General features: G+C 52.2%; 1 protein-coding gene across 1 annotated transcript; it reads left to right on the top strand.

Annotated features, from left to right (window-relative positions):
* The first annotated feature begins 1,946 nt into the window (after positions 1–1,946).
* On the top strand, positions 1,947–24,427 carry Itga5 (integrin subunit alpha 5). The gene is made up of 30 exons (XM_057792574.1): positions 1,947–2,370; positions 8,652–8,782; positions 10,100–10,212; positions 10,309–10,429; positions 10,598–10,659; positions 10,754–10,799; positions 11,034–11,159; positions 11,303–11,347; positions 11,460–11,503; positions 13,188–13,244; positions 13,378–13,430; positions 13,595–13,803; positions 14,076–14,267; positions 14,440–14,485; positions 14,800–14,901; positions 15,050–15,105; positions 15,193–15,347; positions 15,510–15,647; positions 15,743–15,810; positions 16,060–16,210; positions 16,299–16,391; positions 16,505–16,584; positions 16,711–16,791; positions 16,895–17,000; positions 17,845–17,997; positions 19,248–19,331; positions 19,436–19,549; positions 21,359–21,460; positions 22,317–22,439; positions 23,190–24,427. Exons 1-30 carry the CDS (start codon positions 2,003–2,005, stop codon positions 23,271–23,273), a joined length of 3,303 nt encoding a protein of 1,100 aa, XP_057648557.1. The 5' UTR covers positions 1,947–2,002; the 3' UTR covers positions 23,274–24,427.
* The last annotated feature ends 3,404 nt before the right edge of the window (positions 24,428–27,831 follow it).

Here is a 27,831-nt window from a genome sequence, read left to right as displayed (position 1 = left end):
CAAACAAAAAACCAGCCCTCGGGTCCTAGACTCTCCATGGTTAGCCATGTGACCTAGACCAAGTCATCACTCTCTAGCAATTTTCTCTTCTGAAGAAGGTTGGATGGAGAGCCTCTAGGGATCCTCTCTAACTGGCCTGGAGGGGTATGCTGAAGCACCTCCCAGCAGGAAGAAATCCCAGTTCAGATTCAACAAGAAGCAGGTGAAAGGGAAGCTAGCTAGGCAAAGGAAAATAAGACAAGTGAGAAAGCTGGAGGTGTCAGGCCACTGGGTGAGGACTTATAAGGGCAGGGAGAGCCAAGAGAGGAGGAATATTGGGGAGAGTAGAAAAGCTAGCCAGAGAATGACTAAGGGGCTCCTGTGTAAACAGGAGCAAGGAATGAACAGGGAGGGGGCCTGTTTGGGTTGGCCAATGTTGGGGGATTGAGGAGGAGGACTAGGGCAGGACACTATGTCCCCTGTCCCCCACCAAGGCTCCTGGGAGAATCTGAGTCACACACCTCCCTAGCTGTACACTCCCCTCCTTCCCCCAGCTCCTAAATCCTGGGGAAAAAATCTAAAGAGAAAAAAAAGAGAGAGAGTCTGGGTTGAGAAAGGAGAGGGCTGGGTTCAGACATGTGGAACCCAAGGTTCACAATGAAACTCTAGAAACAGTAAGGCTCCATCCTTCTCTCAAGGGAGGGGGTTCCCCTTGACTGGTCTCACCCACCAGAGATTACCTTTGGGCACAGCTTGCTCAGATCCTGACCAACAGATTCCTTGAGTTCCTAACCTGTCAAAGGGTCAGAACCTTCAGATGTGAAAGTTGGATGGAGCCACCATGACTGTCCCAGGGCTGCAGCTGGCTCTGCTCATGCAATTCTGAACACCTGGCAGGGTGACTGGGAATAGGAAGCAAGGTAGCAGAGAGACTGGATGAGGGAAGCACAGGGCAGGAAGGAAAAAACTGACTCTGGGACTTGTATTCAGAAATCCCATAGGCCACAGTGGAGCAAAAGAGAAGGGCAGAGGAGGCACGATTTACCTTTGGGGGCATTATTCCAGAAGGGGAGAAGTCCTGGAGGAAGAAGGCAGAAAAAGGAGTAGAAAAGGAAGGCGATTAGGAGAGACTCTAAGATTCTCTTCCCATCCCCGGACTAGCCTGACGTACCCTGCTATAAAGGTACCTCCACTTACCAAACCCCCTCCTCTACTTACACAGGCCATAGGGGTGACCAAGATGGCCAATAGAATCTGAAAGTTGGTTCCTTTTGAAGACTCCCCACGCCACCATCATATTTGCCACCCTTTATATGTTTTTGGGATTTCTCCAGGAAATCAGGCAACCTGATGAAGTCACTGAAGAGAGGGGCTGGCCACTTGGCGAGATGCCAAATCCAAGAAAGGGCCATAGCAGAGACTTCCAAACCCTATATTAAAGAGAACCAGAGAATTGAGACCCAGTGCTCCCGTGTCAGAGACCTCAAACTCCTGTGCTTTCCATTCTATCAGCTTGGGAAGTGGCAGCCGCGGAACTCCCGCAGTCAGCGAAGCTGCTCCAGCAGGCTGCCTGGAAGCACTCAGTGCCTGGGCTGAGAGTCCCTAATCCAGCTGGCCCGAACCCAGGCACCCAGTGGCCCCGGAAGGCAAGGGGGAATCCCTGTTGGCTGGATGCCAGAGGAGTCCCTTGTCTCTCGACCCAAAGCTTTTTTACTGAATAAGTGAGGAAGACCCCCACACACACTGTTCAGGCTCCCTCCGCCCCCCAGAGGTGATTCCTTTCCTCATTAGGAAATTCTCTGCTCCCTTTTTCCAACTACTTTTCCGAGCGTTTACGCTGTACATCTGGAAAGGGGTGGGGGGGAGGAAGGAGGGGAAGCAAAGAGGAGGGCGAAGAACCCGAGCCCGCCCAGTCTGAGCCAGGCCAGACCACCGGTCTCCAGCTGGGGCCGGAGCCAGGGGTTCAGAGGTGCGGCCCCCTTCGGGGTGCGGGGCGCGGCCTCGGCGTCCCGGGGACCCAGGAATGTCCCCCCGCCAGCCGGCCCAGCGGCCGGGGGGAGGGCCCAGCCGGGAGTTTGGCAAACTCCTCCCCGCGTTGAGTCATTCGCCTCTGGGAGGTTTAGGAAGCGGCTCCGGGTCGGTGGCCCCAGGACAGGGAAGAGCGGGCGCTATGGGGAGCAGGACGCCACGGTCACCACAGTCTCCTCTCCACGCGGTGCCGCTGCGCTGGGGGCCCCGCGCCCTGCTGCTGCCGCTGCTGCTGCTACTGTGGCGGCCACCACTCCAGGTTGGGGGCTTCAACCTAGACGCGGAGGCCCCGGCGGTGCTCTCCGGGCCCCCCGGCTCCCTCTTCGGCTTCTCCGTGGAGTTTTACCGGCCGGGAAGGGACGGGTGAGTGGTGAGGTTGGCGGCGGGAAGGGGGCAGGGGGCCACCTGGAGATTGGGGGCGCGCCGGAGTGTGGAGGCGACCAAGACTTGAGTTTGAGGGCGGAGTTTGAAAGAACTAGAACTGGAGTTGGGGGCCCAAGCTAGAATTGGGGACCCGCGCTGGAGCAGGGAAGCACCGTGGCCGACGTGGAGTGTGAGATCAGTGTCGAGACTTGTGGCATGAGGAGAGGACAGGAATCTAGAAGCTGGAGAAGTGCAGGCAGGGACTCGGGGCCAACCGGGAGGAGAGAGCGTAGAAAACTCAGGGTCTCTGGCGATTTGTGGGCTACTGGGGACCTGTGGTGGGTGGGAGTCGAGGGGGGCGGGGAGGCCGGTCCTTAGGGAGCACTGGAAGAACTTCGAGATCCTCCGTGGGGCCATTGAGAGGGTTGAAGCTGGGTAAGCGCGTGCAGTAAGAGGGAAGACAGACTGAGAGGGTCGGGAGGTTATGTGGGGGCCAGTCTCATCCTCCCCTCCCCCATCAACTCAGACTGAGACCGGGAAGAAGGACAGAGGCTCCCTCCCCTTTCTCCTCAGTCTCCTGCGTCGTCTCCCACCCTCAATCTCTTCAGGCGAGGAGTTCCAAAAACTTAGGGAGAACCCCTGGATCCTGGCACTGGGGGAACTGGGACTAGGGGCGGGATCGGCCCAGGGCGGTGCACGGATGTGTCGGGAGGGGTGTGTGTGCGCGCGCGCCTGAAGGGGGGTGGGCGGTTTCCCTCTAGCTCCAGCTCTTGGGAGGAAGAGAAAAGCTGATTTCCTGTAGCAGTAGTTGAACTGAGACACAGACTTCTGGGACCAGGGTCGGAAGCTGGGGAGACGTAGGCTCTCTGGGACCAAGAGCATCAGAACGAAGGTTCCTGAAAACCTCTATGGAGAATCCTTATTTCCGGGTAATAAACAGACCCAGACTCTTAGTGCCTGGAAAACGGGTGCCCACAGGCTTGGAAATCAGAGTTAGAGCCCACATTGAAACAAAAGTGGTTTGTTTCAATGAGGGGAGGACGTTAGGAAGTAAGAGGAAGGTGACAATCCCAGCTGCTGGGACAGGGAACCCTACATGCCAGATTGCTAAACCCCTTCGATGACAGCAGTAGCTGTTTCTCCTCTACCTCCAAGCTCTGAGCCTCCCTCTGCCCACAGCAGCACCCCCTCCCCGCCGGAGATCTCAGGGCTTGATAGGATCTTTGTCAGAGGTGAGCTGATTTTAGCTATCTGTTTAACTAGGGGGTGGTGGAGGTGGCTAACTCTAGCTAATTCAGTTGGGGAAGGGACAGTTTTCTACTTTGTCTGGAGGACTTAGGGATGGAAAAAAAGATAACTAGGCCCCAGCCGTTGAATTTGGGCTTTTCAAGGTCCCCACCCCACACCCTGGCCTCTTGCCCAAACCTCATTGCATCACCCTATCCTGGAGTCCCTGCCAGGCCTTGCCTCCTCCGGTCCGTAAACCTCTTACCACAACCCTAACGGAGGGAGCAGAAGTGGTGGAGGGGCTATAGGATGCTTTGGCTCATCAGGGTGTTCAACTGTCTGGTTTTTATTTCTCCCTTATTCCAATCCTATCCCCCACAAAACTGGCAGTTCTCGTTGAAAACTGATGCATCTGTTGGACTTTGCACTTCTTGTCCCCTAGGTGTGCATCTGGCCCCTGGCCTGATCCTTCGGTCCCTGAGGCTTCTTCTAAAAGGGGACCCAGCCTCTCCATCCCACCCCCACCCTGTTCACACTCTGCTTTGCTCTGTGTATAACCCTCTTAGAGCATTCTCCCTCCCAGCGCCTGTGTGCTGGCCTTGGCCTCTCTCTCCTTCATGTGGGAAAACAGCTCTGTGGCTGTGGTCTAGGTGTTCCTAGATTCTCCTGCATCACCCCTCGCACTGAAAAATGATGAGGACAAGGTGAGCACTGCAGAGGTTGCCATGCAGTTGTGGGTGAGTGTGAGCAAGTCCAGCCTTCCCCTAACTGAATGAGATAGCATCTAGGAGGTGGCTGCCCACATGTAGGCAGCCTATGCAAAGCACAAATTTGATGGGTAGAGTCTGGGTTCTGAATTTTTTTTTCTGGCACCAGCCTCATTCATTTTGTTTTCCTCCATTTCTGATTTGCATTCATTCATTCATTCATTCCCAAACTGTGCAGCCAAGAATGACCTTGGATTTCTGCTGCCACCTTCAGAGTGCTAGGATTGCAGGCTGGCTCTGCCACACCCTCCACACACCCAGTTTATGGAGGTTGAACCCAGGGCCTCTGTGCTTGGCAAGCAGTCCACCTGGCACCACTCATCCCCAGTGCTCACACGCTTGGAGTACTGCTAACAACTGTGATAGTGGCAATAGTCCCTCATATTCCTCTTATGCTTGATATCAATTTCTCATTGAATTATTACAAAATTCCTGTGTTGATCAGAGAAAATATTATTGCTTCAGAAGTCATAAAATTTAGGACTAGAAGTTAGTTAGGGACCATCCAAAAGCAATTCATCACTGAGAGAGAGAATTTAAGGCTAGAAGAGGGAAAGTGGCTTTGCCTAGGACACTTAAAGCTAAAAAAGTGAGCCAGTCTGCTGGAGGCAGCTCTTACTCAGCCAATCAGTACAGCCCTTTGGAATGTACTTGGGGTTCCAGAAGCAGGTGTCCCCCTCTGGCCTGGCTAAGAGTGAGGTAGAATCATGGGAACTGGGCCCTGACCCACCTGCTGCTCTCTACTCTGACCTTGTCAAGCCAAGGGAGTCAAACAGTAACTGAATATTGAACAGGGGCTTGGTTAATCAAAAGCCTGGTTGGGGAGATAGTGAAGAAGAGAGGAGGGGATGTTTTGGCCGTGGGGCAGGGCAGAACACTAGCCTTAGAGCCAGGCTCCCAGGCTTCTGTTCACATCCTGGGAAAGATTCTGAGCAACCCTGGATGGCTATGACTTCTCTTGACTTAATATTCCCATCTGTCAAATAAGGACATCAGGGTAGGCCGGCAGTTTGGGAACTTGTTGAAGAACGTCAGGACTGCGTCAGGACTGCGTCAGGACTACGTAGCCTTTGTTTACCGCCTGCAGCAGCCACTGGGCATCTGCATTAGTCCTGAAACAGTGGACATTCTGGGCAGTGGCCATTTGTCTCCAAAGACCAACCAGACCCCCTGAGCTCTAAGGCTTCTGCAGAAATGACGGCGAGCATTTCTTCCCCTGGACTCCGGGATAGAGTCTACTGCCAACCTGCATCTAGTGGGAGATAATTCACCATTTTTTCATCTTTTACAAACCAAGAGTATCTATAGCTGCCAATCAGAGTTTCTGACCAGAGTTGATAACCAGGCTCCTCACACAAGCTGGTGCAATGCCAGTCCAAAGCAAATGCATTTGAAGTTTTAATTAGCCTGGTATGCCTTGTCAGGTAAATGCATGATTTCCCTTAGGCTTTCTCCAATATTGAAAACAACCCAAGGAGCCTCCCTGGGTACCCTTTTGGATCACGTTGAGGATTCTACTGCTGCAGGGTTTAGGAAGCATCAGGTGGGATAAGAAGGGTAAATAAGGCCGGGCGGTGGTGGCGCACGCCTTTAATTCCAGCACTCGGGAGGCAGAGACAGGCGGATCTCTGTGAGTTCGAGACCAGCCTGGTCTACAAGAGCTAGTTCCAGGACAGACTCCAAAACCACAGAGAAGCCCTGTCTCAAAAAACCAAAAAAAAAAAAAAAAAAAAGAAGAAGAAGGGTAAATAAGCCTTGTGCCTCGGCTGGCATGTGTAGGTGCTAGAATGAGGACTGTTGAGATGGCCATGCCCATGCATGGATCATGTGGGCTGATCTGGATCCACGTCCCCAGTCTTCATTCTGGGATCCTCGAGCCTTCACAGAGCAAACAGATAGTCCACCGGCCAGTGGACTTACAGGGCTGCTGACTATACAGTCCCGTCTCAGTTCCTCCACAAATGCAGGTGGTATGGGAGAAGCCAGAGAAGGAGAGGAAATCCAAGCCCTGCTGAGCTAGAGCAAGAACCAGAGCTCCAGCTCCCGACTCCTGTGCTGCGCCCTCACTGTTTTCACTGTTGGCTTCATTTGATTCTTTTGAGCCGGGGTTCCCCTGTGCAACTCTGCTATCACTCCACTGTGGACCACTGCCACAGGCCTCAGAGAAGGAGCACACTCCTCTCCCGGGGCTACCGCTTCTCAGTGTTGTCAGCCTCAGGCATTCTCACCTGAGGTCACTGGGCCCTTGGAATGGTGGCTCCCACCTCTAATTGGCCTTAATTCCTAAGTGAGAGAGAGGTGAGACCCAGTGGGCGGGAGACAAATGGAGAAATGTGAGGCTGGAAACTGACAGGAAGCCACAGGCAGTAAACATTTCCTGCCCCCTGGGCGAGTGAGGCTGGCACCTCCTCTCTCCACTCTGACTCCAGGCACCTCCTGTCCAGTCCCCACTCCTGTTCCTCCGGCCCTGGCCCTTGCTTTCTTCTCGCCTCCACCCTAACATTCCCTCCAAATCCTTGGTGTCCTGGGCACTGCCTTTTCTGCTGCTGGCACTTATGCCTCTTAGACCCTGCCCCTCCCCCTCAGTATATGTGACCCTATTGGAAGACAGCCCCGCCTTTCTTAGACCCTGCCCCTCCCCCTCAGTATATGTGACCCTATTATTGGAAGACAGCCCCGCCTTTCTTAGACCATGCCCCGCCCCCTCAGTATATGTGACCCTATTGGAAGACAGCCCCGCCTTTCTTAGACCCTGCCCCGCCCCCTCAGTATATGTGACCCTATTGGAAGACAGCCCCGCCTTTCTTAGACCCTGCCCCGCCCCCTCAGTATATGTGACCCTATTATTGGAAGACAGCCCCGCCTTTGTGACTTCTGCTAAGTCCCTTCTTGGGCTCACAATTCTAGTGATAAAGGCTGTGGAACCGCAAGAAAAGGGGTAGTTTTGGGAGTGTTGAAACCTGAAAGGCGACAGAAACCATTAGAAGTAGAGAGACCTGAGATCAAAAAAGAAGCAAGAAATGGCTCAGCAGTTAAGAGCACTGGCTGCTCTTCCAGAAGACCAGGGTTCAATTCCCCAGCATCCACCTGGCAGCTCATGACTGCTCACAGCTCCAGTCCCAGGGGATCCAATGCCTTCTTCGGGTCTCCTCTGGAGCCAAGTGCCCACACGGCACACAGACATTCAGGGAAAATGTCCATGCATGTTAAATGAATAAATAAAAAGAGAGAGAGACCCAGTAATCTAAATCAGGAGAGCAAGCAATACTGGAGACAGACAGGCAGAGAGGTTGAGAAGCAATGCCAATGGCAGCTGGGGAGCAGAGCAGAGGCCAAGGCTGGCCGGGACACTGGCCCAGAGTTGGGGGTGCCAGGGAAAGCTGCCCAGGCTGCCAGACGCAGTGCTTGCGGGGGATCCTGAGGATAGCGCCTAGAGAGGACAGGGCTGTGTGGAGGACCCATCTCAGGCGTGTGTGTCCAGGAAGAGCAGCCAACAGAACAGGATTTGAGTTCAATCTTCTGGGACTGCTTTGTGGTAGAGAGGTACAAGTGAGGCAGAGCCCAGCTGGGAAGGTGACATCCACCCTGAGCCGCAGATGGGGCAAGCCAGGCCCAGAAACAGCCTATCTCTCCGCATATGCCTGGTTCCTGACACTCACATTTTCCTTCTACATGCCCCAAGACTAAGTGGCCAGTCACCTGGGTTCCAGCCCAGAGAGAAAATTTGGCTTGAGAAGAGAGGGTACACAGTAGGTGAGGACCCTGAGGCTCCACAGGAACGTGGAGTTCTAGGGCTAAATTGTCCCTTTAATATGTATTTTCAAACAAGGTTCATACTTTGCATTTAGTACTATTTTTTGTTTGTTTTGTCTTGTTTCGTTTTTTCCTGATGCCAAGCACACCCTCAACCTCTGGGCCATAGAGTCTAGGGCATCTAAGAGTTCACAGGTCTGGGCATCTAACCTTGGCAGGTAGACGGAAGAAATGGAAAAGCTGGAGTCCAGACCCTCTATCGTTCCTTTTCCAGGAACTGACTCTGGTTCCTTCTTGTAGTAGAGGTAGGAGAGTGTGGGAGGAAGGGAGGGGCTGAGTGACAGCAGCGCATGCGGAACGCCTGACTCCAGCCCCGGCCTCTGGCATCTGTGGCATCTCCTGAGATATAAATACAACCCAAGGGACATCTACCCCACCCCCATTCTTGGCCCAAAGGTCTGGGTGCATCCTGCCACCCGAGACTAACCTGGAAATAGGACCCTTCCTAATGCCCTTCTCCTTTCCCCTTCACAGGGTCAGTGTGCTGGTGGGAGCACCCAAGGCTAACACTAGCCAGCCAGGGGTCCTGCAGGGTGGTGCCGTCTACATCTGTCCGTGGGACAACAGCCCTACCCAGTGCACCACCATTCAGTTTGACAGCAAAGGTAGGCTGGAAGACTTTAGGGAGGGCCTAGTGTAAGTGGGTAGGTGGGCCTGCAGCTTGGGGATGGGGCTTGGGGCTCCTGCTGCAAGGGGTGCAGCCTCAGCACCAGAACCATATGCTCCCCCAGTAGTAGTTCTGGTGCTCCATTTCCTAGCCATGGACTTCCTATGGCCCTCAATCCATGCTTCCAGCCCAGCCCAAGGATGGCAGGCATGATTCAGAAACATGTGGCTCTCATTTCCACTGAATCACCCACAACTCTGGGAGGCCAGGGCCATAACACAAAACACAGAGGAGGCTTGAAGAGGGTTCTATTCCTAAGCTAAGTGATAGTGCACACCAGCTATAGTGTGCTTCAGCTCCCTAAGGAGCTCAGCCCTCAGGCAGATGGAGCTGAGGGAGCTGAGGATATTCAACCAGCACTCGGAGAGTGTTTGCTCCATGCTAGGCACTAGCGTGGGTGTGCTGGCTCACTTGAGCGACTGTATTAGTAGCCCCCAGCTAGTAAGAAAGCAAGGCTATGAACTCAGGCAGTCTATCAACACAGATAAGGACTGGAGTAAGAGGGCAAGAAGAAGTAAGCATAAAAATGTGGAGGCCAAGACAGGCATGATAGAGCACAGCTTTAATCCCAGCACTGGGGTTGGGCAGAGGCATTTGAATCTCTGTGAGTTTGAGGCCAGCCTGATCTACAAAGTGAGTTCCAGGATAGCCAGAGCTACACAGCAAAACCCTGTCTTGAAAAATAAATAAATAAATAAATAAATAATGTTTGAGGCCAGCTTATTTCTGAAAGGGTGCTAGGAACTGAACCGAAGTCTTATGCACACTACACATATGCTGTACCACTGGGTTACAGCCTCTGTTCTTAGCAGGCTGGCTTTTAGAAGCCTAAGAGCACTCAGGAGACTAAGGCAGGAAGATTGCCAAAAGTTCAAGGCCAGCCTGGGTTACACACTGAGACACTGTCTTAAAACGAATAAATAAAAAGCCTGAGAGACGGGTGGAAAGTAAGGAGCTCGAAAGGCAGCCGGTCCAGAGGGCGGCGTTTAGACGTGGGAAGATGGAGGTGGGAAGAGGCTGTTGGAGGCAGAGACAGGGCTGGTGTACAGACAGAAGTTAGCCATGGGACTCTGCCAGTCTTCACCAGCACCACAGTGCAAATTTCTGCTACAGCTAAAAGGAAACCAGAGAAACCGAAGAGACAACTTGGCAAGGGCTCAGGGTTCAGGGTCTAGAAACACTGAGCATCCTGGGCCAAGACTGAGGGTCACCTTTCTGAGAGCCGGGGTGATGGTCTCCTTTCAACCTCCCCAAGGTTCCCGGATCCTGGAGCCCTCACTGTCCAGTGCCACGGAAGAGGAGCCTGTAGAGTACAAGTCCTTGCAGTGGTTCGGGGCAACGGTTCGAGCCCACGGCTCCTCTATCTTGGTGAGGCACCAATGGGCTCCTTGGTGGCTAAGAGCTGAGCCGTGGTGGAGAAAGCCAGGCCTGGTCTAAACCTGAACCCCCTCTGGGCCCTCCCAGGCATGTGCTCCACTGTACAGCTGGCGCACAGAAAAGGAGCCTCAGCACGACCCCGTGGGCACCTGCTACCTCTCCACGGACAATTTCACCCGGGTTCTGGAGTATGCACCTTGCCGCTCAGGTAGGGGCCGAGTGACACGAGCCACTACGCCTTCTTCATGAGAGGGTGTCAGGTGCTCGGTGTCTCTCCTCGTAGCCACCAAGCATCAAATTGACCTTTTCAAGGCCGCTCTCCCTGCCAGCACATCTCTGCACGGCTCGCTCATCTCACCGTCTTCTTCCCTCATAGATTTCGGCAGCGCGGCAGGGCAGGGCTACTGCCAAGGGGGCTTCAGTGCTGAGTTCACCAAGGTGAGAGGTGATTGGGGAGGGAGGGCAGTGGGTGGGGATCCAGGGTCAGCCCCAAATGGTACACTTATCCCCTCTTCCTCTCACCTCCCCGTAGACCGGCCATGTGGTCCTGGGTGGTCCTGGGAGCTACTTCTGGCAAGGTAAGCCCTTCCTCTGCCCTCTTCAGGCCTTGGCACTGCGTTCTCTCCCCACTCTAGGTCTGAATCACTAATCCTTCCCTTCTCCACGCCTCAACTTCCCAGTTCCACTGCCAGACCCCTCCACCCCATCCTCCACATAGCCCCTTTCCTTGTTCCAAACTCATAAAATCCTACTCAGTTCCCCCAAAGCCCTAAAGTTACCTCCCCCTGCCTATCACCCTGCTCCCCTTCCAGGCCAGATCCTGTCCGCCACTCAAGAGCAGATCTCAGAGTCCTATTACCCAGAATACCTCATCAACCCGGTACAGGGGCAGCTACAGACCCGCCAGGCCAGCTCCATATATGATGACAGCTACTTGGGTAGGCGAGCCCATGGGGAGAGAATGGGCGGGGAGTTCAGGGCCTTCTGCCTTGCTCAGCCCTCCCCTGCTTCTCCCAGCTGAGGGTCAGAGAACAGGGGTCTCAGAGGAGGTGATGCTAACATCCTCCCACTGTGTCCCCAGGGTACTCGGTGGCCGTGGGTGAATTCAGCGGTGATGACACTGAAGGTGAGTGAGTGCCCACGTTAGGCTGAAAGGGGAGCTAGAGAAAGCTCCAAACACAGCAGTCAGAGTCTGCCCCGTCCTTCCCTCAGCCCACCAGTTTCTCTTCTCTTTGCAGACTTTGTTGCTGGTGTGCCCAAAGGAAACCTCACCTATGGCTATGTAAGACCCCGCCTACCATCTCCTGCCTCTCACCCTGGCTCAGTGCAGAGCCTTGCATAGCAGTGTGTGGGGCCTCAAAAAAAAAAAAGAAAAAGAAAAAAAAAAAGAAAAAAGATCAGAACATAGGCTCTGGGGAAAAGAGATAGGATTTCAGAAGTCTAGTTCAAGGAAAGGAAGCTGTGAAGTCAGACTCGGGTTCATATTCTGGCACTGACTCTGGGTAAGTTTGTCTGTTCTTTTATTGCTACACTGTCCCCTGCTTAACCTCTCTAAGCTGCTTCTTCCATGTACAATGGGGTAATAATAGTTCTGACCTCAGCAGGCACTTGCGAACTGTTAGGTGGTGTTCAGCAGCCAGTTGCTATCATTAGACCACGACAAGAGCCCAGACAGATGAGTGCCACACACGGCTGTTCGATTAATAACATTTATTAAGGAAAGCTGAGGGACGAGACAAAGGTATCTTATCCCATCTCATCAGGTGCTTCTAGCGAGTACGTGGGACGAGACACACAGCTTTCATATTGATATCCACCGTCCATGAGCTTTTCAATGTCCCAGGCAGGAGCCGTCCATGATGGTGGAGCACAGCCTTGACAGTCTCCACAAAAACTATGGTCCTAGGATACCAAGTGTGTTGCTTAGGGGCAGCGGAATAAATATTTAATAGCTACCATACTTCCAATTCCACACTCCTTCTGAATGGGAAGTTCCTGAGCAATCGAAGTAACCTAACACATTTTAGGATAGCAGTACCCTCTTTTCAGAGGAGGCTCTGTGAGGGCTCTGTACACACGGGGCAAGAGGGAGTGCCGCGTGAAGAACACAGAGTAGGAAGTCAGAGTGAGTTTGTAGCCTCACAAGCTAAAAGAGGGTGAGAAGCGAAGGGCAGATTGGACAAGCACAGGCAGTGGGAGCAAACACCAGAGCTTTGGAGGACCAGCCATGAGACGGACTGACAGTGGCCCCCGGGTGTGCATAGATGGGAGTGACAGGTCCTCCATCTGCTCTCTGCCAGTGGGGAAACCCAAGGCACAGAGGCTCATACCGAGTCTCAGCCGAGCAACAGGGCAGAAAGCAGGATCCAAGAGACTTGGAGGTCTGTGGGGCCAGTGCTCAGAGGAGACAGATGGAATGACTGGTAGACACTGGTGGGTGGTTTGAAACCCCAGTGTGTTTTCGGTATCAGCTACTGTTCACCTGCTGCTTGCCAAGTTCTTTAGTCTCTGAGAGGCAAAAACCCAAACAGTGCCGTCCACTGATCTCACACTATAGTGACTGGAATCTACTGGGTAGAGATGAGAATCCATAAGACATATGAAGGGAAAAGACAAATCAGCGGGAGCTGGAGAGATGACTTGGGTGTTAAGAGCACTGGCTGCTTCTCCAGAGGTCCTGAGTTCAATTCCCAGGAAGCACATGGTGGCTCACAACCATCTGTAATGAGATCTGGTGCCCTCTTCTGGCCTGCAGGCAGAACGCTGTATACATTATAACACTGTATACATAATAATAAATCTTTTTTTTTTAAAAGGCAAAACAGCAAGGGGGTAGAGATAACCTGTAAGTGGAGGGAGGGCAAACTGGGAAGGAGTCAGAAGCGCTGAGGAATGCCTGTCCCATGTGTCCCAGACCTTCGACTGTGGGGCATTCAGGACCAACAGGCCTTTCTCTTCACCTTCAGGTCACCATCCTTAATGGCTCAGATATCCACTCCCTGTACAATGTCTCAGGGGAACAGGTGAGGACACCCTGCTTACACCAGGTTGTGGACCAACAGTGTCAAACTCTCCACCTCTTTGGAGCCCCTGAACGCCCGCTCACAGGTCCTCGTTATCCTTTTACTGACTGAACCTTGTTCTTTGTCCCCACAGATGGCCTCCTATTTCGGCTATGCTGTGGCCGCCACTGATACCAATGGGGATGGGTGAGTGCTGGGAAATAGGGCAGTGCAGGCAGAGTACTCCTTGAGGGTGTTTTCTATTCACAGAAGGGAGCCTGGGGATCCAGAATGCCTGGGATTTCCTGGATGGGGCAGTAAATGGTGACAGACAAGGTTATCAAGATGCTTGGGTCTGCCCTTTTCCTCAGGCTAGATGACCTGCTGGTAGGGGCACCCTTGCTCATGGAACGGACAGCTGATGGAAGGCCTCAGGAAGTGGGCAGGGTTTACATCTACCTGCAGCACCCAGCTGGCATCGAGCCCACACCCACCCTCACCCTCACTGGCCAAGACGAGTTCGGCCGATTTGGAAGCTCCTTGACACCTCTGGGGGACCTGGACCAAGATGGCTACAATGGTAAGCATCATGGCCCAGGGAGCTGAGGCGGGGAGTAGGGGGTAGGGGAGTGGGAGATGGGGGTGGGCTGATCAGGAACTTAGGGGGAGGGTTTCTGTCAACTAAACTAACTACCCAGGCCCTCTTGACTTCCCACGGGTATTGGGGTTTAAAGAGATTTAGAGCAGGAGTTGGCGGGTAGGTGTGTGGGGAGTGAGATCCAGAGGTTTTGTGGTAGGGATTTGGAGCCCTGGCCTCCTGACTTGACGACAAATGTGTGTTATGTCTTGCAGATGTGGCCATTGGAGCTCCATTTGGTGGGGAGACCCAGCAGGGAGTCGTGTTTATATTCCCCGGAGGCCCAGGCGGACTGAGCACTAGGCCTTCCCAGGTTCTGCAGCCCCTGTGGGCAGCTGACCATACGCCAGACTTCTTTGGTTCCGCCCTTCGAGGAGGCCAGGATCTGGATGGCAATGGATACCCTGGTAAGTTGTAGCCACTGCCCCTTCATCTTAGAAGGTGCATTTCTAGGCAGCTGCCACCAGATGGTGCAGTCCCCTAACTCAGGCTTCCTTGAGTCATGAAATTAGAAAATTTAGGAAAAAAGGGTCCTAATTTGGGGCTTGCTGTGAAGGGTTGTATGTTGGCTTTTTGCAGATCTAATCGTTGGGTCATTCGGTGTGGACAAGGCTCTGGTGTACAGGTATGAACTCAGGGAGACTGAGGCAGCCTGGGGAACTGGAAATGCCCCTTTAGAACAAGGACTAGGAACGTCAGTGCAGAGGCAACTGGTGTCCTGGGGCCGGTGCCACTCAGAGGAGTCTTTTTTTTTTTTTTTTTTTGAGACAGGATTTCTCTGTAGCTTTGGAGCCTGTCCTGGAACTAGCTCTGTAGACCAGGCTAGCCTTGAACTCACAGAGATCCGCCTGCCTCTGCTGGGGTTAAAGGCGTGTGCCACCACTGCCCAGCACCTCAGAGGAGTCTTAACTCTGTTTAACACACGTCCACTCTCTGCAGGGGGCGACCTATCGTGTCTGTCAGCTCATCTCTCACCATCTTTCCCTCCATGTTCAACCCAGAGGAGCGCAGTTGCAGCCTAGAAGGAAACCCTGTGTCCTGGTGAGCTGAGCCAGAACCCTGTTAGTGAGCAGGGGGCCGTGTCTGCCTCAGGAAAGGACAAAAGGGGGTGACCTAGTCTGGGTCTTTCTGAAGCAGGGAGGGTTCAATTCCAGTTACACTCAGTGCTTTCTCTTCTGTCGTTCTCCAGCATCAACCTTAGCTTCTGCCTCAATGCCTCTGGAAAACACGTCCCCAACTCTATAGGTGAGGAAGACAGGCCGTGGGGTGGAGTGGAAGAGCTGAGTCCGGCAGGCAGGAGGAACAGACTCACACTGCGTTTCCCGGCCACAGGTTTCGAGGTCGAACTCCAGCTGGATTGGCAGAAGCAGAAGGGAGGGATTCGACGGGCGCTCTTCCTGGCCTCCAAGCAGGCCACCCTTACCCAGACCCTGCTTATCCAGAATGGGGCTCGGGAAGACTGCAGGGAGATGAAGATCTACCTCAGGGTATGGGCTGAGAGTGCGGTTGGTGCCTGGACCTACAGAGCAACAGGGATTGTCAGATATGGGTCTTGAGAAGATTTAAAAAAGAAATTTTTTGAGACAAAGAAACAGGGCCACTGAAGCCTCAGAGTCCCTGATCTTGTGTACTCTCTACCCTGGTCCTAGAACGAGTCAGAATTCCGAGACAAACTCTCCCCAATTCACATTGCCCTCAACTTCTCCTTGGACCCCAAAGCCCCCATGGACAGCCATGGCCTGCGGCCAGTCCTACACTACCAGAGCAAGAGTCGGATAGAGGACAAGGTAAGGAAGGAACTTGGGAGGACAGGCCTGGCACCTGAGGCAGGGCCCTGGGAAAGGGGTCGTAGGACCCTTCTCAAAGCTGCCCTGCTCCCCAGGCCCAGATCTTGCTGGACTGCGGTGAGGACAACATCTGTGTGCCTGACCTGCAGCTGGCTGTGTATGGGTGAGTGGGACTGTCACGTGACCAAGGGTCGGGGACAGCCTAGCTGTGAGTCTGCGAGCATCTCTGGCTGTCGGCTCTGTCCGTTTCTCTGACTCTAGACAGAGTAAGCGCGATGCTATACGTGCAGCTCCTCATGCTCTCCAGAGCGAGGGCTCGGTCAGCAGGGCTGACTCCTGCTGTGTGCCACCACTCCCGGCTGCCTTGGTCCGTGGATTCATTCTTCAGTGTCCTTACCCTGTGTCCCTCCAGGGAGAAGAAACAAGTGTACCTGGGTGACAAGAACTCACTGAACCTGACATTCCATGCCCAGAATCTGGGTGAGGGTGGCGCCTATGAGGCTGAGCTTTGGGTCACAGCCCCTCTGGAGGCCGAGTACTCAGGACTTGTCAGACACCCAGGGGTGAGAAGGGACTCTCAAGTGGGGTGCAGTGGTGATCCCCTCCAGAGAGGTGCCAAAGCCTGAGTGGCCTGTGCCCGCCTATCCCCAGAACTTCTCCAGCCTGAGCTGTGACTACTTTGCTGTGAACCAGAGCCGCCAGCTGGTGTGTGACCTGGGCAACCCCATGAAGGCAGGCGCCAGTGTAAGTCAGGAATAGAAGAGGAAGGGTGGGAGCGAGCACGGGATGGGGTCCTGTTGCCCCAGCATACAGCTGAGCACCCCATCTAACTGTCCCTTTTCCTCCCTGTTTCACAGCTTTGGGGTGGCCTTCGGTTCACTGTTCCTCATCTTCAAGACACAAAGAAAACCATCCAGTTCGACTTCCAGATTCTCAGGTAAGGAGGGACTGGAGCCGAGCTGGGACTTAGTTCAGAGGGAAAGAAGGGAGAGTGGGGCAGGTGGCAGACGCTGGTGCCTGGGGAGTCTCATCAAACGACTTCACTCTTGCCTCCATCCCACAGCAAGAACCTGAACAACTCACAAAGCAATGTGGTCTCCTTCCCGCTCTCCGTGGAGGCTCAAGCCCAGGTCTCTCTTAATGGGTCAGTGCCCAAGCAGAATGGGGCCTTTAGAGGGAAGGGGGTGGATTTCTACGGAAGGACACTTGGATTCCTCTTGCCTGTTCTAAACCATGTTCCTCTTCAGTGTCTCCAAGCCTGAAGCTGTGATCTTCCCGGTTAGCGACTGGGACCCCCAAGACCAGCCTCAGAAGGAGGGAGACTTGGGCCCTGCTGTCCACCATGTCTATGAGGTGAGGAGGTTGGGAGACAAGCCGGGGTCAAACCACATGAAGGGACAAAAGAGGACCACTATAAGTGACAGCAGCTAGGACCTGGGTCAGTGGAGAAGAGGGGACAGCCTGGTGAGTACTGAGAGCCTCTGACAGATGGCCAGAAGAGGAACACACCAGTCACAGACTTACAAGGAGTCACATGGGGATTTCTGTGACTAAGCCTGGGTACAGAGTAAGACCTTGTCTCAAAAGTGGGCTTTATAGCTGCCTTCAGATGTCCCTTCAGTTCTCAGTCCTGATGCAGTGTGTATGGATTGTGACCCAGGCCTGCACGTCGAGCCAGCCTTCCCTTCAGAGAGTTGTGTTGGAGGAGGGGCCGCTTGTTTGTCCCTGCCACCCAACTAGCTTAGACCCGAAATAACCACACAGAACCTGTATTAATTCAATCACTGCTTTACACTCGAGAGGCAGAGTCAGGCAGTTCTCTGTGAGTTCGAGGCCAGCCTGGTCTACAAGAGCTAGTTCCAGGACAGACTCCAAAGCTACAGAGAAACCCTGTCTCGAAAAACAAACAAACAAAAAAATCACTACTTGGCCCATTAGCTTTCTTTCTGCTGTTTATCAAACCATATTGGTCTGGAAGGAATCCACAGGTTCTCATCTTCTGTGGAAACAAGAGAAGAACCTCTTTTCCAAAGCAACATAGTCTTAGACTCAAATTTTAAAGTCATGATACCTTTATAATATACATGCTGGTTTAGCTTAGCAGCCCATATAATGAAATGTCTCTCTATACTTAGCTCCTTCACAGACAAATAGTTCAAAGATAACACAATAATAGAGTTGTATTGTTCCCTCTCAGCTCATCAACCAGGGCCCCAGCTCCATCAGCCAGGGCGTACTGGAGCTTAGCTGTCCCCAGGCTCTGGAAGGCCAGCAGCTCCTCTATGTGACCAGGGTGACAGGACTCAGCAACTGTACCTCCAACTATACCCCCAATTCACAAGGCCTGGAGGTAAGGACCTGGACATGGGCATGGGGTGGTGGAATGGGGTCTAGGAAAGGCTGTCTGGAGGTTACTGGAAGTGGTGGGGAGACAGGCACCTCAAAGATCTGGAAGGGAAAAAAAGGCCTGTATCTACTGCATTTCTGTGCTTTGTCCTGAAACAGCCTTCACTCTCTCCTGGTGTGCTCCCAAATCTGTGCCACCTTGTCCTCCTGTGAGGCTTCAGACCTGGTCCTCTGGCCCTCTGAGAATGTGTTTACTTGTCAACAACCCTTAATGAACACTGTTAGACCTAGGGAAAAACCCACACCAAATGAAACTCACGAGGTCCTCTCACTCCTGGAGCTTGCCTCTAACGAAGACTTGGTAAACAATAAGACGTAAAAAGAAAAATAATCGGCTGATGAGAAGTGATGAAACCTGGCATGGTAGTCCCAGCACTTGGGAGGCAAGGCAGGAGGATCAGGCACTCAGGATTATCCTCAGCTGTGTGCCTGAGGCCCTGAGAGAAAAAAGAAGATGGACAGAAAATAATTTAAAAAATGAAAAAAGCTAGCCGGGCGGTGGTGGCACACACTTTTAATTCCAGCACTCGGGAGGCAGAGGCAAGCAGATCTCTGTGAGTTTGAGGCCAGCTGTTCTACAAGAGCTAGTTCCAGGACAGGCTCCAAAGCTCCAGAGAAACCTTGTCTCAAAAAACCAAAAAGAAAAAAGAAAAAGCTACGCAGGCATGGTGGGTCAGCACACCTATAATCTTAATCACCAGCACTTAGAGGAGGCTAGAGCAGGAGGATAACCACAAATTTAAGGCCAGTCCAGTCTACATAGTGAGTTCCAGGACAGCCAAGGCCACACAGTGAGAACTCTTGAAGGAAAGAAAGAAAACAGACAAGTGGACCTCTAGAAGAGGCAGCCTTAGCCGGGTAGGACACTTGGCTAGCATGTCCAAGACTCTAGGTTCAATCCCTGCACTGCTAAATCAACAAATCAAGTCATGATTCTACTGAAGCCTGAAAGACAAGGCTGAGGACATTCCCAACGGAGGAAACAGCCAGTACAAAGGCCCCGACGCAGGAAGGACTTAGTGATTCTTTACACGTCTCCTATTTCAGTGCAGAACAGGGTGGGGGCCTTGTTCTTGGCAGTGGGTGGGTTGGCTGAACACAGGGACAGAGACAGAAGCAGGGCTCCTGCTGTGGAACTCAGGTTCAGGCTGATCTAGGTGCGATGAGTCAGGAGGGACATTTCTCTTCTTACAGTTGGATCTGGAGAGTTCCCCACACCACCTGCAGAAACGAGAGGTTCCAGGCAGGAGGTCTACCGCCTCTGGGCCACAAGTCCTGGTAAGTCATTGCAGGGAATGAAGTTTGTCCCTAGCACTGGACACCCGTTTGAGTTCTGAGGATCACCAGAGCAGTCTGGGCTCAGAGGCCTTCTTTCTTTCCAGAAATGTCCTGAAGCCAAGTGCTTCAGGTTGCGTTGTGAATTTGGGCCACTGCACCGCCAAGAGAGCCGGAGTCTGCAGCTGCATTTCCGAGTCTGGGCCAAGACCTTCCTGCGGGTGAGGGAGCCCGGACCCCAACCTTTGCACGTAGTTGGGCTGACCCTGCTCTTTCTCTGCTTTCTGCCCTTCCACCTCTGCTTTGGTAACCCTACAAACTACACAAACTACAATTCTCCCTCACCCTGGTTTAGACCAGTTGTGCGTCCTTGGCGCCACCTTGTGGGCACAGAAAGAGCAACTGTTTCCCTTTCTGGTTCTGATAGAAAAAAGAAGAGCCCAGCATGGTGAGCATGATGGGACAGGCTCACCTTCAAACCAGCACTCAGGAGGAGAGAAACCATGTCTCAAAGAACTAAAAGGAGAAGAAAAACAAAGCAGTAGGGGGGATGGGAACACATGTCAGCGAGAGAGTGCATTCCCAATCCATGGCTTTAAACACCAGAGCTGGGGCTGGGGAGCACTTACATGCAAGTATGAGGGCCAGAGTTCAAAACCTCGGCATTCACATAAAAGAATGCCTGGCTGGTGTGGCAGCCACCTATATGTAGTCCCAGCATACAGGAGGCAAAAACGGAATCCCCACAGTTGGCTGACCAGACAGTTGAGGCAAACTGGTAATCTCGGGGCTCTGGGTTTGATGAGAGAGTCCGTCTCAATGTATGAGAAATCTGACATCAGTCTCTGATCCACCCATACATGTAGCCACACACCGTACACACGCATGCACATGAGAGAGAACACGTCTCAATGGATGAGACTTCAGCCTCTGAGCCACCCTCATGTGCACTCACATACACCACCCACGGGAAGGGAAGAAGGCCTGTGAGATGGCCTGGGGAGTGGGCAGAGGTGCCTGCCTCCAAGCCTAACAATCTGAGTTTGATCTCCAGAACCCACATTACAAAAAGAGAGAATTGATTCTCTTTGCCCTCCATAGGCAAGCCTTGGTATGTGCATGCCCAACCACACACAAATAAATAAACGAATGTTTAAAAAAGAAAAAAGAAAAGAGGATTGGGGAGATGGCACAGTGAGTAAGCGAACTAGATGTTCAAGCCTGACCACTTGGGCTCAATTCTTGGAACCCGAGGAAAAAGCTGAGTTTGGTGGGTCAGCCAGCCTGGGATATATAGCACAGTGACAGAAACAAGAGAGACCAGCCTCAAAAACTGGGAGGCGGAAACCACCCTGTGAAAGTTATCCTCTGACCTCCACATGTGTCATGGAACATGTGCGCTGGCATGTGTACATGCATACACATATGCACACACAAAGAACACACATGCACATAAATAACGGTAATTTTTGAAAAACAATTTTAGGAGGGCTGGAGAGATGACTCAGTGGTTAAGAGCACTGACTGAGTTTCCAGAGGACCTGAGTTCAATTGCCAGCAACCACATGGTGGCTCACAGCCATCTGTAATGAGATCTAATGGCCTCTTCTGTCTGATGCCGTCTTCTGTCATGCAGGCATACATGCAAGTAGAGCATTCATATACTTAAAATACATAAGTAAATAAATCTTTAAAAAAAAATTTAAGACAGTAGAAGGCAAGATGAATCCATAGCAAACAGACAAGCAGAAGCAAGAAGAGGGGAAAAAAACATCTTTTACTGAACACACATTATGAACCATGTTAACCCATATCAACCATTAAAATATATATTGAACATATAGTCATCTGATTATGCATTATTCAGTTATAGTTACTCAACTTGACATTTATTATTTCTCATAAAAACATTAAGAGAATCAGAGTGAGTGAGGCCATAATAGGAAAGCTCACATCCCAGACAAGCTGGGGAGGCCCGTGTTCTCTAGATCCCGCAAGGGGCTACCCTGACCTCCTTTCTCCACCCACAGCGGGAACACCAGCCATTTAGCCTGCAGTGTGAGGCTGTGTATGAAGCCCTGAAGATGCCCTACCAAATCCTGCCTCAACAGCTGCCACAGAAGAAACTTCAGGTGAGTTCAAGGTCAGAGGTCTGGGACAGAGAAGGCAAGCTCAAGAATGTCAGAAGCAGGGTGAGAACGTGGATATTTCCTCGTGTTGTAGGTTCAGAGATCAGCCAGATTAACATGGTGTCTTTGTAGTTCACACCCTGGAGGGCAGGGACATCAGTGTGACTCACATGCCTGACAGTCTATGGAAACACATGGAAATACCTGAACCCTTGGGGCTGGAGAGATGGCTCAGCGGTTAAGAACACTGACTGCTCTTCCTGAGGACCCGGGTTCAATTCCCAGCACCCACATGGCAGCTCACAACTGTCTGAAAATCCAGTTCCAGCGATCTGACACCCTTACACCTATGCACATAAAATAAAGTTAAATAAACCATAGAAGATTTAAAAAAAAAAAAAAAAAGAAGAAGAAAGAAAAAAGAAATACCTGAACCCAGTCTCAGAGTCAGGAAAGAGTTCCCGGAAGAAGTGGTGTACAAGCTGAGGCCTAAAGAAACTAAACAGGCTGACTGTTCCGGAAAGGAAGATTCTGGTGGAGAGAACAGTAGACGCCAAAGCACAAAAACAAGAGACGTTGGCGCATGCCTTTAATCCCAGCACTCAGAAGCAGAGGCAGGCAGATCGCTCTGAGTTCAAGGCCAGCCTGGTCTTCACAGTGAGTTCCAGGACAGCCAAAGCTACACCAGAAACCATGTCTCTCAAAAAACAAAAACAAAAAAAGACACTGCACTTCAGACTCTTCTATCTTTAAGTTCAGAATGTTGTTAGCTAAAAATGAGAGTTAGATCCAGATCCAAAGCCGTTAGTAGCCAGGAATAGAGCAGAAAGAGTTTATGGATTCTTTGACTTATCCCCAGGTGGCCACAGCCGTGCAGTGGACCAAGGCAGAAGGCAGCAATGGCGTCCCCTTGTGGATCATTGTCCTAGCCATCCTTTTTGGACTCCTGCTCCTAGGTCTACTCATCTACGTCCTCTACAAGGTCAGCCACACCCTGCCCCTGGCCTGGCTACCCTCCTACCGGGCCCTGCCTTTTACACAGTAGAATCCAAGAAGCCACCCTCATTTCTGTTTTCCTGCACAGGCCCCGTCTCTGCCCTGGCTACTTATACCCATCCTGTCTTTTACTATTGGGCCCCTCCTTTCAGTCTGCAGCCCCCAGTTTAGAAAGAAGCCTCCTGTCTCAGAATAAGTTTGCCAATATTGCAGAACTGCAGATGGCAAATAGTGATGGCATTTGTGCTTTCATTTCCTCGGCAGCTCCGCGGCAGCTAACAACTAATGATCATAGTCCACAGGTGGCCGCCACCACTAGGCAATCAGATGTAGCACTTGAGTTGAACTTGTTTACCCCTTTTGACTTAACTGCTAGCATTTTTAAAACTCTGATAAAAAGATTGCCCCAGCCGGGCGGTGGTGGCGCACGCCTTTAATCCCAGCACTTGGGAGGCAGAGGCAGGTGAATCTCTGTGAGTTCGAGACCAGCCTGGTCTACAAGAGCTAGTTCCAGGACAGGCTCCAAAGCCACAGAGAAACCCTGTCTCGAAAAACCAAAAAAAAAAAAAAAAAGATTGCCCATAATAAATCCCTGATTTTAGACCTCCCACATCCAAACGCGGGTATTCAGAAGCCCCTTTTGCAGGATGGGGAAGCTGGAGGTGGGACGGTCCTCATCCCCCTGGGTCCCTCATTGAGTGAATGTAGCCTCTCATTGTTTCTCCTTTCTCATCAGCTTGGCTTCTTCAAACGCTCCCTCCCATACGGCACAGCCATGGAAAAAGCTCAGCTCAAGCCTCCAGCCACCTCAGATGCCTGAGTCCTCCTGATCCCAGACTCCTGATCCTGAAGAGCCAGTCCCCTACCTGCCAACAGGGAGGGACCAGGCACTTCCTGAAGGTGCTGAGAGCTGGGGAGACTCTGTTCTCCTTAGCCCAAAGACATACTTGAAGGGCCAGAGATGGGGGACGAGAAGCTGGAGATTGTGTCCCCCATGCACTGTGAAGGACCCTCGTTTACACATGCCCTCTCATGGATGGGGGCCTCAGGGCCAGGGACAGAAGCCTCAGCCTTCCTTCAGCCTTGCGTCTTGGAGACTTATGAAAGCCACCTGGAGCCATAATAGGAGATCCCGCAGTGGTTCTCTGGGCCAGACATCCCACCAGGACTTCTCGTCTGCTTCCAGCCTGCAGAGATGCTTCTTTGACCTTCCCAGAGATCCAAAGGAAGCCTGCAGCTAAGAGTCTGAGACTTGGGGAGTGAGACCTGGCAGCTCCGATAGCCCCCATCCTGGAGGGCCAATAAAGAACACTAATGGTGGACGGTGCTGCAGGGCCAGCTCAGGACAAATCCCGTACCCAGGTCTGGGAAGTCATGAGAACGGAACCAGACCTAGGCTGGGGCCTGGGGTCGGTCTGGAGCCCAGTCTCAGATTTTAAGGACCTGCGCTCACAGACCCAGGATGGCATTTGGGTTAGCTGCAGATTCATCCCTGACTTAGGACAAGTCAGGAATTTCCCAGGTCACAGTGGCAACAGATCTGGAACCTCAGCCTGTCCAGACACAGGCTCACTCATTCCCCAGAAAACGGGGAGCCCCAGGCCTGCGGACCTGGGTTCTGCCCACCAGCTGCACTGATGCTGCCCCTTCCTCCCTACCCCACCCTCTCCTCTGCTCCAGAACCCACTCCCAACTTATTTAAACTCTGTTGCAAGTGCAATAAACCCCACCCACTGCCCCCACTGACCAAAGCTGCAGTCTGTCCTTCTACCCTAACTCTCCATACCCATCCTAGACCCAGAAAGCAGGGCAGAAGAGAAATATCTGTCTCCCATGGGCCTGTTCCCACTAGGAACTAGGTATGTTAGCATAGCACCTGCTTTCAATCCCAGAATTCTAGAGGGAGAGGCAGGAGGATCAGTTCAAGGTCATCCTTAGCTATGCAACACGTGGGCAAGACCACCTGGGCAAGGGAGAGAAACAGTAGGAGGGAAGGCCTGGAGAGATGGCTCAGAGGTTAAGAGCATTGACTGCTCTTCCAGAGGTCCTGAATTCAATTCCCAGCAACCACATGGTGGCTCACAGCCATCTGTAATGAGATCTGGTGCCCTCTTCTGGCGAGCAAGCATGCAGACAGACAGAACACTGTACATATAATAAATAAATAATTTAAAAAAAAATAGAAGGGAAAAAAGGAGCCCTGTAGTGGTGGTGCACTCCTTTAATCACGGTCCTCAAGAGGCAGAGGCAGGCAATCTCTGAAATAGAGGCCGGTCTGGTCTACAGAGTGAGTTTTAGAACAGCCAGGACTACACAGAGAAACCCTGTCTTAAAAAAAAAAGTGGGGAGCTTGTCTCTGTTGTTCCTCATCCAGCCTCCACCAGATCTGGGCTTCCCTACCACCAAGGAGCAAAGAAAGAAATCTCTTCTCTTTGGGGGTTGAGGGTTATGGAAGAATGCAGAGAGGTCCCATTGAGAGGTGAGGAAAGATTGTACAAAGCACTCACCGGGGCTTCCCTTAAGTCAAAAAAATAAGATGAAAAGAAAGCCCATTAGTTTTTTTCTGTTTGCCTTGCATATTTTGTGTGAATACATGCCACAGCACAAATAACGGAGGTTCAGAGACAATCTGCAGGACTTAGTCTTTTTCCACGTGAGTTTAAGAGTCAAAGTCAGGCCTGGCAGTGGTGACTCCCCCCCCCCCATTTTAATCCTAGCACATGGAAGCAGAGGCAGGGGGATCTCAGTTCAAGGCCAGCCAGGTCTACAGAGCGAGTTCCAGGACAACCAGGGCAGTTAGTTACACAGAGAAACCGTTTCAGGGGAAAAGGATAAAAAAGGCTGGGCAGTGGTGGCACACACCTTTAATCCCAGCGCTTGGGAGGCAGAGACAGGTGGAGTTCGAGGCCAGCCTGATCTACAGAGCAAGTTCAAGTTCAACAGGCTTCATAGCTACACCGAGAAACCCTGTCTTGGAAAAAAAAAAGAATCACACTCAGGTCTTCAAACTTGATGACAACCTTTAATCCCCAGTCTGCGTGGAGTTTTGTATTGGAGTTACTGTTGTGTGCAAGGGTAAGGTGAGGGGTATTAAATACTTCACGTGTGCATGTGTGTGTCCTTGTCAGAAGACAACCTTGAACTTGAATGTTGGCCCTAGTCTTCCACCTTGCTTAAGGCAGCATCTCTTGTTTACTGCTGAATACCACAGACTAGCTGGCCTGGGGTGGGTACAATGAGATCTCAGACACTTGCAATTATACAAGTCAACCTTTTACGTGAGTTCTGGGGATCTGAACCCAAGTTGTCAGGCTTGCGTCTAAGCTCTTACAATCCTGTGATGGTTCCATTACCTCCATTTGTTCTAGGAGACTGAGTCCTGGAGCTTATGTAACTTGCCCAAGGTCACACTGCAAAGCAAAACCAGTAGTCACGCTCACAAGTAGTACCGGACTGTGACACTCCCTATTCTTAACCAACACGCCAAACACTGGAGAACTCAAGTTTTCCAAAGAGGGAACCGGCACCATGAAAGCCTCTTTCTCAAGGTCTGTCCTGAAGTGCACAGAGCTGAAAAGGGCAAAGCTGGTTATGTCTTGCTAGACCAGAATCTTACCACCAGAGGGCAGGATAACCACAAATTTCTGGGAATCTGGCAGAGTGGTATGAGACCCAACTCCCCTCAGCAGGGCTGTTATTATTAACTCACACCCTTAGGACACTTTCAAATAGTCCTCCAGGTAAGCTATGTGAACCACACTCCAGACTAAGGTCTTGGAATCTTATACTTACCTAGTGTCTTTCCAGAACCCACAAGGAAAAGGAGTGAGGTTGAGGTAGCAGAGACACACTGAGGAGCACCCCATACATCCAAGGACAGCAGGAATTTTCAAGGAGGAGATCCTACTGCGGAAGGTTGACACCAACTCTAGGGACTGGATCTGAAATGTCTCCCGTTGTAATGAGGAGGAAATGAAGAAGGGAAGTGGGCTGGGACTTGGTGTCATGGGTGTGTCGGTGTATGGTGCATTTGCTTCTGAGGGTGGCTTACGGAGTTCCTTGGGCTCAGGCATGCCACAGATATGATCTAGCACCAGCAGCATCCCTGAGCTGAGATGTCTGTCCGTCTCCCTACCCTGCAGACACATGCCTCACACTCTGGAGTCTGAGCAACCCAGAGGAGCAGGTAGGCTGTGGAGATCACCGCCTGAACCCTCTCCTTGTCTGCGTTGGTGAAGGTGGAAAAGAGGGGAGATGGAAGTGAACAGAGCAGCTGGAGATGTGGGAGGGGGAAGGGGCTCAAAAGAGGCAGCTGGCAGGCGGGAAGATGATCTGGGGGTCTCAAGTTTCTTAACATCAATTAGGGCAGTCGGCCTGGACTCATTAGTAGCCTGGGGTGCAGGGCTCATCAATAATGAATTCACCCCACACAATGCTCCCCCTCCCAGCTGCTTGCAAGGTCACCCCACCCTTCAGCCAGCTGCCTCCCTTAGTAAGCTAAGCAACCCCTCCTTTGAGTTCTGCCTAGAGACCCTAGAGACAGTGTGGGCAGGTGGATGAGGCCTGAAGGGCAAAGGTTCTCTCATATCATCCAAGACCAGTGCTGGCCCTTGTCTACTTTGTCTCTTCCCTGGGGATGGACCTGAAAGAGGGAGGGGCTGAATCTAAGAAGCCGGATTTCTGTTATAGAAGTGCAGTGGGATCCTGACAGGTTAGATTAAAAGCGAGAAGATTGCCTCTGGAGGACACAGAGGTCCCACCCAGGTCCTCAAAGCAGGACCACAGGACCCAAAGACCAAAGAGCCGGCATCCATCATCCACTCAGCCTTGAGCTGGAGCATCCGGACAGTTGCAAACAGCTTTTCACACAAGGAAAGCAGACATTGCTGGAGCTCGCGATAGGAACCCAAACTTTCGGCACCCTAGTTGGCCATCAAGCCCCAACTTCCCTCCAGAAGCTAGAAATGCCCTCCTTTCCTGATGGGTTCTGGATCCAGTCCTACCACCCTTGACCCCGGTCTCCACCCTCCCTAACCCCCCCCCCCCCCCCAGTGTTCCAATTCCCAGTCTCATCCCCTTTCCCTCTGGCTAGGGTTGGCCTAAAGCTGGCTGCATGGCCTTCTGGGAACTCGGCCGGCTGCCCTCCCTCTTGTGGCAGGTACAGACAGGTTCAGGCTGCAGCAGCTGCATGTTCCCCAGATACCTCCTTGACTCTCACACTCTTGCCTCCTCCTATTTGCCTTAAGAACACCCGATCCTCAGACGTTCTCCCCAGCCGGTTACACCCCTGCTACCTGACTCACAGCTCTCCTTGGTGGAGAATGTCCTGCATCTAAACTCGAGATAGATACTCCTCCTCCCCAACTCAGTCCAGGACA

This window comes from Chionomys nivalis, chromosome 17 (genome assembly GCF_950005125.1).
Source record: "Chionomys nivalis chromosome 17, mChiNiv1.1, whole genome shotgun sequence".
Taxonomy (NCBI): Eukaryota; Metazoa; Chordata; class Mammalia; order Rodentia; family Cricetidae; genus Chionomys; species Chionomys nivalis.
Note: the sequence above shows the minus strand (reverse complement) of the source record. Positions and strands in the feature narration are given on the sequence as shown.

Coding starts and splice junctions, on each gene's coding strand:
- Itga5 (XM_057792574.1), top strand. CDS start 2,003: ATGTCCCCCCGCCAGCCGGCCCAGCGGCCGGGGGGAGGGCCCAGCCGG. Junction 2,371..8,651: donor TACCGGCCGGGAAGGGACGG/GTGAGTGGTGAG, acceptor TCCCCTTCACAG/GGTCAGTGTGCTGGTGGGAG. Junction 11,504..13,187: donor GAAACCTCACCTATGGCTAT/GTAAGACCCCGC, acceptor CTTCACCTTCAG/GTCACCATCCTTAATGGCTC.